At 30.3% G+C, this 15,113-nt stretch overlaps 1 protein-coding gene across 1 annotated transcript; it reads left to right on the top strand.

Annotated features, from left to right (window-relative positions):
• Positions 1–11,940: 11,940 nt before the first annotated feature.
• LOC110712510 (ethylene-responsive transcription factor ESR1-like) lies at positions 11,941–13,574 on the top strand. Its single transcript, XM_021890973.1, has one exon. It carries the CDS (start codon positions 12,396–12,398, stop codon positions 13,572–13,574), a length of 1,179 nt encoding a protein of 392 aa, XP_021746665.1. The 5' UTR covers positions 11,941–12,395.
• Positions 13,575–15,113: the final 1,539 nt, after the last annotated feature.

The following is a 15,113-nucleotide window of genomic DNA, read 5'->3' as shown; positions in this document are numbered from 1 at the left end:
TTTCTAATCATATTTTGGGTCCTACTTTAAAAGTCATATTATAAGCACCCCTTTTCTCGGTCTCTATACTACTCACTAAAAATTTAATTGAGATCATTTTAATTTGCAACTAGTTTTGGTCCCGTACAATGCACAGATTTATATAGTATAATTTATTAATAATAATAGTCAAATGATATAGAGATAATTAAGTTAAATAACTTATGTAACATATTTTTTTTTAGTCTTTCAAAAAAAATGTAACATTTTTTTTAAAAAAAATTAAATTTATTAATGTCTATCCTTTAAATTCTTATGTGTTACAAATATATATAAATAAAATTTATTAAAAAAAAATTAATTTTTTTAATAGAATTTATTTTATTTTTTTTAAAAAAAAGCTTTTTAGAGGAAAAAATTTTCTTAAAATTATGCCAAGTGTCCCATCCGCTGATTACTTTAGTATATAGTATAGATTTAAGTTGATTTTATTTATATCCTTTCATTTGTTTTCATTAATATACATACTATCTCCATTTCATATTATAAGCCATAAAAGAGTATTATTAGTGAGACATAAAATACTCTTTTATTGTACATAATAAAAAAAAAATTGTAGATAGACTTTCTATAATAGTCAATCTAACATTAATGAACACCAAGAATATCTTGAAATGAAAAGAGTATTTTGTACTCAGTACTTTAGGCATGTTTAGTTCAATTCAATTCAGTTCAGTTCAGCTCCAATCAGTTTAGTTCATCTCCAATCACTTTAGTTCAGTTCAGCTCTTAAATTCCTTCTCTCATAAAATACTCATGAAATTCAATTCAGCTCTAGCTAATCAGTTAAGTTCAGTTTAGTTTGGTTCATTTCAGCTTAGTTCTGTAAAATGTAAACAAACCCTTCGTATATTGTAATATCTGATCCATAGGGTAATCTTTTAACAGTACAATTCATTTTACATTGCTTAATTTTGAGTAAGCAATTGAGCATTAGAAAGTCTAAATCATGACATAAATAAAAGCTAAAGATTTTGGGAAGTTGGAGTAAATTTAAGATGAGCATTGTATTGTATTGCATGCAGGTGCATGTCTATTGTCTATCTCTATCCGTGTGATTACGTTACAGAATGATGATTACATACACTGGCGGCGCTCAGATTTTGTTTCTCCTTCTTTGGCCTTTTTTCCTTCTTATTTTTTCTCTAAATACATGTTTTATACCCATTATATTTTAGTTCTTTGCCCTATTTTTTCCTCTTTTGTTTTTCCTTAATTTTGTATTGTGCTTCTTAATAATAATAATAATAAAAAAAAAAAGAAAAAAAAAAGGGTTGTGTTATATTGACTGAGATATTAGAAAGCATATACTAGTAGAAATATGGTTCAAATTAAATGTTTCACATGGACTTGTCTCATATTATAGGGCTTCCATATTTATAATTGTAGAGGTCTTTACTTCAAGGATTTTTGAGGGATTCTACCTATGAACGAGCTTCTTTGTATTCTTGTGTTAAATGAGACTTAAATATATACGAAGTACATAGTATAAATAAATAGATGAAATAAGAAAATAAATATATGTATAAAATTCTCCCTTCAATATTTTATTTGTCCCATTAGAAAATGTGAGCGATTTCAATGCAAATGAAATACTACCTCCGTAACCTCCGTTAACTATAAATAATACCCCTTTGTTGCAAATAATAGTTAACGGAAGTAGTAAAACACTTTAAGGATTTTTCTAAATTTCAAAATATATACTCCTTTCATCCCTTAATTAGATGCTTACTTTTAAAATTATATGGGAATTACTGAACTTAGAGTATCCTTAAAACCCATGATTGAGAAGTACAATGGAAATAAAAAGACATTTATTGTTGTCTTTGAATAAAACAAAACAAAATGAAATTAAAACCCATGATTGAGAAGTATAAAGGAAATAAAAAGACATTTATTGTTGTCTTTGAATAAAACAAAACAAAATAAAATTAAATGCTTGCCTATCTCAGCAATCCTTTGAGAAAAAAAAAAAAAAAAAAAAAGACCAATGACATGTTTATAAAAAATAAAATGACCAATCATCAAATTCATTTAAAATGATGCAAATGCATTGCAATTGTTCAAATGGCCCTAGGAGGAAATAGAATAAAATGATTTTGTGCAACAATGAAATGTTTTTTTTTTTTTTTAAATGTCAAAAGCAAAAGTAAATAAAGTAGGATCACATCACACTGATTTGGGGACAATTAAGAGAATAAGTTTAGAAAATAAGGATAATTTGGTATAAAAAAAAAAATCACTTTCTAAAGAAGGTAATAGGCATCTAATTTACCATTAAAAAGAAAATTAGGTATCTAATTATAGGACGGAGGGAGTACTAAAGTAAAATCTTATTATTGTATATTTTTCTAATTTTTTATTTTAAATATGGGAATTTGATAATTTGATTTTAAATTTTTATGCATAAGATATCTTCCAATGCATTGGAAATTGAGCTAAGTTATAAAAAAAATTACTAAAAAAGGGCAAGGAGTAATTATTTAAGGGTTATTTATTTATTTATTTTTTGAATAATTTAAGGGTTTATTTGTACTTGAGGATTGAAGAAGTATGGGTGAAGGATAAATTGAGGGTTTTGCTTGGCCTTTTTTTTTCAGTACTTGGAGAGAAGTAGTGAGAGCGAGAAATTTGGGATAGTGAGATATTGTTGCTTGCCAACAAATTCTGAGTGATGTGACCAAAAGAAGAGGAGATCATTACCCCATTTAATGTTTTTTTCCCCCCTCTCTTCTTCAACTTATTGTATTCAAGTTGTGTAAACACTTTGAAATTTTGAATCACATCATGTTAATAAGACAATAATTTTTTTAAAATTATAAGAGTTATTTTAGAGGTGAATTAGAGACATCTTCAGCCTTTGAGTTTTTTTTACTTGGTAAGTTGGTTTACTTTAGTTTAAGTGATAGTTGATCGTTTATTTACATGATTTTTAAAAGTAGATTAGGCTTGTGATATGATGAGATTTATCATTCATCATATTACCCCCATTTCATGTTATTTGTAACGATTTGACATAAAATGTAAGTATAAAATATCTAATCGTTGCAAATAATATGAAAAAAGGTACTTTTAATCGTCATAAGGATACTGCTAAGTGTTAACTTACCTTTTGATGCGGATTTGAATAGCTAAGTGTTAAAGGGAGATGTGTGAATAGTGCAAAAAGTCAAGCCGTTGCAAGTAATTTGGGACGGAGGGAATATTTATAAACGGCCGAAAAAAAAAAGTGGAGCAAATATTAAAAAATATATGGAGTAATTATGTATGGAAAAATTGGTAGAGTAGGAAACAAATTGGGATCTGATGGCTATAGAAAAACGAAAAAAATATTTTGCAAAGTATATACAAAATATATACAACGATAACATAATATCTAAAATATTAATCCTATATTCTATCAATTATGAAACGGAGGAAAATAAAAAGTGTTTGATTTAATAGGAAATGAAGGGAGTTAAAAATTAAAGGAAGAAAAAAAAAGTAAAGGTAGGGTTAGATATCCAGGGACAAATAGGAGATCCTGTCAGGGGATATAGAATTCAATGACTTACCAGCTTTTGCTATCCTTGAGAGTTGACGTTCTTTCAGCTTTGAGTTTTCCCACTTTTTATTTTGAGTATTTTCTTTTCTTTTTTTTTTTACTGGTAACATTTTCTTTTACAATTAGGGGTGTCCATAATTCGGATAAAAATTAAAATTCAATCCAATCCAAACCGAATTATCAATTCGGATCGGATCCGAACTTTAAATCGGATCGGATTGAGATTTTTTGGAAATTTGGATTTTCGGATTGGATCGGATTGTCCCTAATTGGATCCAATCCAAACCAAAAACCGAATTGTAAAATTAAGCTTGTATATTTTGTATATTTTGAAGTTTAGCTCAAATACATAATACTACATAAAATAAATTAGAGAGACTTTGTATTAATTAATTAATGACTTGACGTTGAACTGTGTATTTTAATCATGATTTTGAAGACTTTTATTTATAGTAAAGCTTTATTTTTATAATTGTATTAGGCGCTAAAAAAATAATGTATTCGGATCGGATCCAAATAACCGAATTTTAATTCGGATTGGATCAAGAAAGAAATTCGGATCGGATCGGATTGGAAAATTGAAAACCGAATTATATTTCAGATTGGATCGGATTTGGACTAAATCCAAACTGAAAACCGAACGGACACCCCTATTTACAACTGTTGAAATATTGAGGTTTATCTACAACTCATATAACCTCCGTTATATATTACGGAGTATTTGCAACGATTTGACATAAAGTATACTTTCTCCGTTCTTTATTACTTGACCCACTTTGACTTTTACACTATTCACCGCCCCTCCTTTGACCGTCTTTTGTGAATAATATGTAAGGAAAAATATATTAATGTATGATATTTTTGGATTCGTCTCAATAAGTAATATCATAATATATAACTTTTATAATTTTTACTTATGGAGAATTTAAGTTATTGATCGTTAAATTTTTACATTGACAAACGTGATAAAAGAAACAGGTCAAGTAAAAAAAACAGAGGAAGTATTATTTTACCTTCTCTTCATTACAAATAAAAGCACTTACCAAATCATATCAAAACATGTGTAATTCATTGTGATTTAGCGAAAAAAAACAAAAAAAAACATTGTTTTCTCGTTATGCATCATGCTAGATTAATCTTCCATTACCATAATTAAGGCTCGTGAAAGCCCAATCTATTGTGTCGGATCAAGTTAAGTCGGGATAACAGTTTTTAGATTTTTTTTCCTCTATTTTACTTGTAACATTTTCTCTTACTATTATAGAAATACTAGATGTAAGTCTGTGCGATGCACGGTTTTTAAATATTTCATTTTGTATATTTTTTTTGTAATTTCTTAATATATTTTTTTTTTATTTTCTATTCTATTATTTTAATATTAATTTAAGGTAAAATATTTTGTTAAGTTTTAAATTATTCTTATTCAAATTTAACGTATATAAAACTTGAATTTATAAATTGGAATAAATATTATCTCATTCATCGGATAGTTAGATAAAATCATTAAATCAAAATATATTTTTAAATTTCTAATTATTTGTTAAAATAATATATATATATATATATAAAAAAGGGTTAATAACGGTAGTTGAAAACTCTATTTTGGTGGATTGTGGGTTAGTGTCCCAGCCAGGGCTCAGGGCTAACCTAACCTTTCCCAACCCAATGAAACAAAACTCGAGATTGTAGACTCACAAACCAAAACAACGATTTTGCAGAAAAACCCTAATTTAGAATCTTGACTCTTGAGATTGTGAAATTAGGGCTAGAGTTGCAAAATATATTTTTTTAATTTCTAATTATTTGTTAAAATAATATAAATCCTAATGTAAAAGATAATATAAAAGATAATTTTTGTTTTTTTTCATAATTTAAATCTTAAATTACTATTTTTTGTTTTCAATTCTCAAATTTCATTTGTTAATTTTTTCTTAAATGGCAACTGGAAATTAAAATTCTAAATTAATATATAAATCTAATTTTTCATTGGTCGAAATATTACTTTTGCTTATGTGGCGTGCGATTCACGAATTTTCATATACATTTTGTATATAAATATTTTTTTGGTGATCTCTTAATTTTTTTCTTGCATTATAAGTTTTAAAATTTTGTATGAAAGTATCATATCATCAGATATTTACATAAAACCATTAACATCAAATGATAATTTATATTTTTTAAATATCAAAATATAATTTTTAGTTTTTTAAATAATATAAATCCTAATATCTAAAGATAATTTTTAGTTTTGTAACAAATAAAAATGATAAAATTTAATGTTCTTAAATAATTAAAATCCTAATAAATTACTATTCGTTGTTTTTACCTACGTGGCAAAAATTTAAAATTTCATTCGTCACTTTTGTTTAGGTGGCGAGTGATTTTTTAATTCTAAAATAAAATAAAAATCTATTTTTTAATTGGTCGAAAATATACCTTTTCTTATGTGGCGCTCCCAATGCTCTCCAAAAATGCCTACTTTATTTATATATAGATTATGGCTTATTCGTCCATTGCCATACATATAAGCATTTTAAAAGCCCAATTTATTATGTTGGATCAAGTTATGTCTGAGCAATTAGTCTAAGGTGCACCCTTGTGCCCTTGTGCACCTTAAATAAGCGTAACAACACAGCCCAAAAACCCAATTACACATAACCTAATTAAGAAAAGCCCAAAAACTAAAAAAACATGAAAACTGCAATACACACACCCACACCCAATACACTCACCCACACCCAATAAATGTAACGTCACTTCCAAACTCAAAACTATTCTTCTTCTATATGATTTTCTCTCTCCTCTTTTTGACTTTCTCTCTCCTCTATTTCATTTTATCTCACTAAAAAATCAAAATGATGCAAAATCAAAATGATCCTCCCTAAAAAAAAAGGCAATTTTATGTAAATTTCACTCAATTTTGTTTGAATTTATATGATTATCACTTAATTTTGTTTGAATATTGTTCGATACTCTATTGTTCGAAATTTTTTTATTGGAATTGTTAAAAAAAAATTTAGTGAAATCAAACAGATACCTTATGTTCACATTTTGAAATGCATATGTTCATATTTTGAATTCTTATGTTCATATACTGAATCCTTTTGTAAACTTTTTGAAATGCATATATTCAGTTTCTAAATCCATATGTTCATATTTCTTATGTATATGTTCACCTTCTGAAATGCTTAATTATATTCATACGCATTAAAAAATGGACCAATGCATATGTTCATATTTTGAATGCATATGTTCATATTTTGAATACGTATGATGCATATGTTTCATAATCATATTTATTTTTTATTTCTTGAATTTTTTATGTTCATAATTAAATGCCTTATATTCATAATAATATTTTATATGTTCATAATGTAAATATTCATAGTAAATATTTATTGTTCATAAATATACTGATTAAGTCTGTTTATGCATATGTTCTCTTTCTTAATAGCGTACGTTCATATTTTTTTACGCATATTTAAAGAACCTATGCATATGTTCATATTTTGCATGATTATGTTCATTGATAAAAAAAAATGAAGAAAATCAAATGAAACACATATGAAATTGATCAAAGCTAAAAAAAATCAATTCATATGAATTCAAAAAATCAGATAAACAACCAATTCCATATTGTAAGGAACAGATTCAATCGTTAAATCAAAACAAAACGAGAAAACTAGAAAAAAAAACAGAGGAAAAAGGAATTAAAGAATGAAGGAGAAAAAAACAGAGTATAATTTGTGAATTCAAATATTCATATAAACCTTAATCAATCGAAATTAAACACAAAATCGAAGTTCACAAAAAAAATTCATACTTAATAACTACTTTCATGTTGTAAGAAACAAATTCAATAAAAAAAAAAGTGTAAAAAAAGGGGAAAAAAACAGAGGAGAGAGAAAATAAAAAACGAAGGAGAAAAATAGAGGAGAAGAAAGCTAATGTTCATTTTTTCAAAAGCTAATGTTCATATTGTGCTGTTGTTACACCTATTTCTAGGTGCATGAGTGTGCACCTAAGAATATGTGATGTCTGAGTAATACGGAGTAGTTTTTAGATTGTTTTGTTAATGAGATATTATAGCATTAGGTGTATGGTTATTGTGCAATGCTATTATTCGAGACACTATTCAAGGATATGCTCTTTTCAATAGCGGAATTTAATTTATTTATGTAGAAATTAATTTATTTTTCTTCAACTTTAAAATTCCTTAAGAGGAACAAAACAATTGGGAGCTTTATTTCAATTTCACCACTTCACTATGGAGAACAAAAATGACAATGAAAACTTTTAAGGAAAATTTGACATTTGCTACCAGGAAAGGAACCCTACTTCACATTTATTACTGCTTTAATTTTTTATTTTATTTTGCTACCACCTAAATCAGAGTTAGTTAAAAATCACTACCACTTGTCTTACACCGTTAGTATTTCCGTTACCACCACCCAACCTCCGTCTAGCCACCACTCCTTCCCATCCACCAGTTGCTAATCCACCGCCATTATTCATCATCAAACCCACCGCAACCACCACTCACTGGTCCAGCCACCCGTCCTTCCCCACCCACCAGCTGCCCAAGCCACCGCCACCATCGCATGAGCCTAATCCCATGCCCGCGACTCCGACCATCCAGCCTGTCGGCGCCGGTGTCGCGTTCCAAGCCCCTTCGAAAACCCGATTCTGTGGCCAGCCTCGATCTCAGCCCCTCTTTCCCCTCGAAAACCCCCTCGATCCCAACCCCTCTCCCGTCGAAAACTCGATCCCAGCCCCTCTCCCGTCGAAAACTCGATCCCAGCCCCTCCTCGTCCCCTGTTCCCTTTTCTGGCCGCGTCTGCGTTCGCTAATCAACCACAAATCGCAATTTATGCAGCGCAAATGAGTTCCCTGCCATTTTCGGGCAGGTGGTATAAGGTTAGGATTGTCGGTTTTGGGTGGGGAAGGGGAGGGGTTTGATTCCGACCCAAATCGTCGGCGCCAGCCGCATCTTTGGGCGCTGGCCGCCGGTAGGGGGAGCTGACGGGGAGGGGCTAGGGTTTTTTGGGTGGCTGGTTTTTTTTATTTTTTAAAAAAAACTTACAGATTCCGTTAAGTGGTAGTGATTTTAATAAACTCTGATTTAGGTGGTAGCAAAGTAAATTAAAAAATTAAAGCGGTAGTAAATGTGAAGCAGGGTCCTTTTCCAGGTAGTAAATGTCAAAATTTCCAACTTTTAAATATTAAGTTGGAGAAAGTCGAAATTATCTTGTTTTTGTGGTTCAATATACTCTATATCACTTTACAATATGTATGTGGAGAATATTTGTAAAATAACTGTAAAAACGTTGTATTATGAAAATGTTAGTGCAGGATGTCATTAAGGTGTATGTTTTTGGAAATGTATGACACTGTAGATTTTATTAAACCCTACCTAATAAGTGTATTTTATCGCTACTCTGTTCTCTGTATATATTCCTTCCGTCCCTTATTTATATGCCTATTTCTAATATTTATTACTCGCCGTGAAGAATTGTGTTTTTTTTTAAATAGGCATATAAATAAGGGACGTAGAGAATAGTGTGTGTGTGTGTAGAGAGAGAGAGTACATCTCTTGTGTGAGAACCCTATTATATGTGACGACATATTACAACCGCTGGATCAATTGCATCCAATTCCTCCAATTTATCCCAATCAAACATGATTTCAAAAACAATTTTCTCGTGTTTTCTCTCTCCTCCTTCATTCGACGTGCCATTTTCTTTCTCCTCTAATTTCTCTACTCCCTTTCTTACTGTTATTTGCTTTGATTCTTCAACAATTCTTCTTCAAACTTCATTGATTCTTTGTCAAGGTGATTTTCATTGATTTTAGTTTGATTGATTAAGGTTTTCGTCAATTGACTTCTTCATTAATTAAGGTTTTCGTCAACTTTTTTTTTTTTTTTGAGATATTTGGCGATTTTCGATTCAATTTCCGTTCAAAATGTTAATGAGCAACTAAGTTTGCTCATTTGTTAAATTGACAACTAAGTTTTTGCTCATTTGACAAATGAGCAAGATCAAGTAACTATTCGCTCATTTGCTAAATGAGCAAAAAAATGATTGCTTATTTTTCAAATGATCAAAGAAATGTTTGTTTATTTTACAAATTAGTAACTAATTATTTGCTTATTTGACGAATGAGCAAATTAATGGTTGCTCATTTCACAAATGAGCAAAGAAATGCTTTTGATTTAATGAATTATTAAAGAAATCTTTGCTCATTTGACAGTAATCAACTAAGTTTTTTGCTCATTTGTGATATTAGCAACTAAGTATTTGCCGACAAATGAGCAAATAACCATATGTTCATTTGCTAAATGATCAACAAAATTAGTTGGTCATTTCCAAATTAAATGATCAAAGAAATGTTCGCTTATTTTACAAATGAGTAACCAATTATTTGAAAGATTAACAAACTAGTGGTTGCTCATTTCACAAATGCTTGTTGATTAAAGAAATGTTTGTTGACAAATGAGCAACTATGTTTTTGCTCATTTGTTAAATTAGCAACTAAGTATTTGCTCATTTGTTAAATTAGCAATGAAGAAGAGGAGAGAGAAATCGTGGACCTTCAATTTTTAGTCTCCATTGTAATTCCACCTTCAAACTTTGAAGAGAGAGAAAGAGGGTTATACAAATTATACGTAATTTTGGTTTTGGGGCCTGGATGTGTTTGTTTTAAGAATTACATTATTGTCATTAGTAGTTGAACAATCTCAGCTGTTGGATTTAATATGATTTAATGGCTGAGATTTGTACTCACACAAATAGGTTCTCACATAAAGGGTGGTTCTTACTGACTCCTCGACAAGGGCGGATTCAGAATTTATTTATAAACCGAGCCGAAGTTATAAAGAATTTGGAGCCGTGAAAAGTTTTTTTTTTTTTTTTTTGAAGTACCTTGAAGAGTCTTAAAAGTACATAATGAATGGTAATTTGTAAATCACTCCATCTAACTTTATTTGGACATGACATTCTATAGACATAGAATTCTAGTCGTATAGTAGAGTACATATAACTATTATTATGGAGTAAGAATACTGTTTGCAAATATTGAGTTCAGTTGCGCAATAATGGAAAAGAAACCTTGTCCATCTAGGTTATTTAAGTTCTCTTCGAGGCACAAATAAAAATGCACTTTCTCTCTCTAATTAAATAATTTGTTTTGATTATGTAATGCTTATTAATTAAACCATAACCAATTAACCTCGGAAATATTAAAATTCATTTACTACTCTTTCAATAATACGCAGCTGTTTTCAAACACGAGTTGTATTTACTCCACATTACCGTGTGTACAAAACAATTGAATTTGTTCATTAATTCGCCATCAAGAAATTACGGAGAATATCACCTTTTGTTGTAAATGTACTAGGAGTATGTAGCGAATTGCCTTAGCTTGTGACAAAATTAAAATATAAGTTTGAAGCTCGGGTGATTGGCCTCTTTAGCTAAGTTACCCCAAACAATAGTAGATGGATATATGAAAATATTACATTTGATTTAACAAGGTACCATAAGAATTGACTGTCGAGCCATGTATATGGACCTATAAAAAAAATCACATACTCCCTCCATCCCTAAATTACAATTCCTGTTTTTAGCATTTATTTTTCACATAATAAAGGAAAACAAAAATGTAATTTAGGAACGGAGAGAGTACGACTTAACAAGGCACTATAAGAATTGACCGGTAAGCCATGTATATGACTATATGAGGTCCTGCAGTGTGAAGCCTTTTTCTTGTACAATTTGAATGAAAATAAATCATTCGACTAAGGCTGGAGATTTTGAAATTCGAATGCTTGGTTTGATAAAGCAGCTAACAAATATTGGAAATTGCCTATAACACTCAACTCTTGACAATAATATTAAAACACCTGTGCTGCTGTGCATTAAATTAATGGTTCGAATAAGTTAAGTTATAGGCCTACAAAAAGACCAAGCATCGTGGAATAGTATATTGAAATAAGCGATATTATTACATCTAAATTAGATTTGATCAAAAATAGATCAGATACACTTGTGCAAAAATATATTGTACGTACTATGTAGCTCACTAGCAATGTGTGAAAACCCTTAGGCCTGTTTATATTTACTGAACTGAACTGATTAAAGCTGAGCTGAGCTGAACTGAATTGAACTGAACAGAACTGAGCTGAATTGAATATTTTATGAGAGAGGGAAATTAAGAGCTGATCTGAACTGAACTAAACTGATTAGAGCTGAACTGAAATGAAATTAAGTAAATATAAACAGACCCTTAAATTAGTGTTCAATCGTTGTCATCATTGTTACAATTGATCTTGTAGCTAATATTGGTCGATGAATGATTATAGGACATAATTATATAGAGATAGATAAAGCTTGTAAAACTAAAAATACTGACTAACTTTATATTATGCGAGTACTAAATAAATTTTAACATTCAAGCTACAATCACCTTATTATAACCTAACAAAAAGTGATGTTAAAATTTTGATAAAAACTGAGTCTAAATTAAAAGAGAGTTAATGATCAAATACTCTACATATATGGTCCATTTTAGAGCAATAATCTTAGCCATTCCCAATACTAAAAAAGATATGACATCTACATCAACCCATGAACATCATAAACCAATTAGAATCCTCCTCCCCACGCCCTCTCCCTAGGCCTATATAAATACCAATACTTGCATGCATGTATGTCTATCTACTCTCACTTTCCAACTCTTCTTTAACTTCTCTTTTATTTCCTACCACTTCTACTAGTACAAAAAAAATAAACATAAATACAAAAAAATAAACATGGATCCACAATTGAAACAACATCACTACTATTTCACCACAACCTACGCCAACTCCTTTGATGATAATCCTGATAAACCCCTTGAACCCGCCAAGAAGGTTCCTAAGACCCCTAAGGCCACGGCCACGACCACGACCATGAGATACCGAGGTGTTCGTCGTAGGCCATGGGGCCGGTACGCAGCTGAAATCCGAGACCCACAGTCTAAGGAACGCCGCTGGCTCGGCACGTACGATACTGCCGAGGAAGCGGCGTGTGCTTACGACACTGCGGCACGTGCCATGCGTGGAACCAAGGCACGTACCAACTTCACTTACACTACTTCTTCATCTCATGTTGATCATGACATTATGTACCCTCCTCCTTTACCACCTTTTTTTAGTAATCCTTGTTCTAACAATAATAAGAAGAAGAAATCTCAGCCGTCCATTAAGTTTAAAAATACAACCTCTAGCTCAAATCCTAGCCATCCAAATCCCACTTTCGTGGAATGGCTTAACTCAACCCAAACCCAAACCCAAACACAAAATCATCAAAATATAATCAACGGCTGTGATGAAGGGATGATGGTCGGGTTCACTGAATCTCCTGTAGCCGCGTCACAGAGGAACAAAAAGAAGGTAAATTATTGTAACAAATTTAGTGAATTGTTCCCCTCTTCTTCACCCCACAGTAACATTGTACTCCTTCCTTCTAATTCCTCATCATCAACCGTTAACAATACTCCTGATGATCAAAATAACGGCAATGATGAAATCAACGGTGGTGATGGAACAATGGAGTTGTTCCCATTGTTTGAACCGTCGGATTCATCATCTGGTCTTCTAGAAGAAATCATTGAGAAATACTTCCCAAAACCCACCAAATCTTACTCTGAGCACTCACCTGTTATTTCCAATAACAATGAAAATGACCGTTTTGGGCTTTGCTTTGATGATACTTACAACAACAACAACAACCCATTAAACGGTGGAAGCTGTAGTTTTGGTGGTGGCGAAACGGTGTCGTTTCAGGGGAGTATGATGCCAGGTGGCATGGTTGAGGTTCCACAATATGAGTACAATGAGCAAGTGATAATGGAGGATCATCATCGTCGTCATGTTGGTGGAATATTTCAGTACAATGAGCTCTACAATATGTTTGCTACACCTCGTAATGCTAAATGTCTTGGCCACTAATTTATTTTGTTGAGTAACTATTAAGTTTATTTATCTAGGTCTTGGTAATTTAAACCAAATTTATTTGGATCCTTCATTTTCTAAACTTAATTTGGCTTATACTTATTGTATGTAGGTAGAATTATTGGATCCAACTAATATTTTGGATTAGCTAGCTAGCTAATTATAGTATTAGTAAGTACTTAACGGTTAGGTCTAATTACACTATTAGTAGTATGTAAGAAAATGCTAATTAGTGATTTTAGGGTTTGTAAGAAAATGTATGCTTTTGGAAATATGTTGGTTATAATACGGAGTATTACAACTTTTTAATTGTATCGTATTGTTCTTTTTTGTTAATATTAATGTAGTTGCATTGTGAATTTTTGTTATTTTTAATGGAGTATTTGGTAGTCTGAAAAAGAACTTTGTAGTATGGTCCTCAAACTCCTCATTATTGTGGCAAAAGAATGCATGGAGATGGAGTTACTCAGAAAATTTATATGTTAGAGAAATTTAATTTGTATATTGAATATTGATATAACTTACCATTGAAACTATTCTCAAATTATCATTATGATTGAACTATATGTGCAACGAGATATGTTCATTCGTTTGCATTGCCTTAATTATTTCATGTAGTTAGTTCTTAGGACGAGTCAAGGAGTACAATTGTATTATACAAGTATCGCGTGGTTTCAAAATTTATTAAATGTGTAAAAAATTACATAAATTCAACTTCATAAAATAGGAATTGTTGTTTTATACTTAACATTATCATAATTTTTTTTTTTACAAACATTATCATAATTAATTGAATTGTGTTAATTTATTACTCCATACACTTATTCAAAAATATAATATTTGTTTTTTTTTTTTGAGATTTAATATTTGTCTTATTTTAACTAAACAATAATCAAGTCATATCTTTGACTATCAATATCTAATCATAAAATAAAAGATTATTCGTAATTAAAAAAATATACTCCGTATATATAAAGGTAAAATAAACTAGTGGGAGGGGTTTATAACTTGGAGGCTGACCACCCTACAAGGCAAAATAATAAATCTCATTAATTAAAAGGAGTAGAATAGGTAATTTGAGTATTTATTTAACTAGGAGTATTGCTCAATAAAGACGACAAACAAAATGATGTTGCAGTATCATTTTCCTTATTTGATCTTCTTCAATTTCTTATATGCTTTAATTATCTTTTTTCCAAGCTGGTTTTGATCTAACAGTTAAAATGGGATTAGCTTCTGATTTGGAGGTCACATGCTCAAATTTTCCAAGGAAAACTTTAAAATGGTTGGTATATATAAATACTTATTCTAGCTAGTATTTTATCCACTCTATAAATCGCATTATTAGTTTATGGTATGACGAATTCAAATGAGCTAAGGTTATTGTTAAACATGTGTAAATAATACTACCTCCGTTACATATTATGTGTAACAAAAACATCGACACAGACTCTAAGACAAAATTTGTATGAGAGTGGTAAATGGAGAGAGAAATATAAAAAATCATGTGATGAGGAGAGAGATAGAGAGAAATGA

Source organism: Chenopodium quinoa, unplaced genomic scaffold, assembly GCF_001683475.1.
Source record: "Chenopodium quinoa cultivar QQ74 unplaced genomic scaffold, ASM168347v1, whole genome shotgun sequence".
NCBI classification, from domain to species: Eukaryota; Viridiplantae; Streptophyta; class Magnoliopsida; order Caryophyllales; family Amaranthaceae; genus Chenopodium; species Chenopodium quinoa.
Note: the sequence above shows the minus strand (reverse complement) of the source record. Positions and strands in the feature narration are given on the sequence as shown.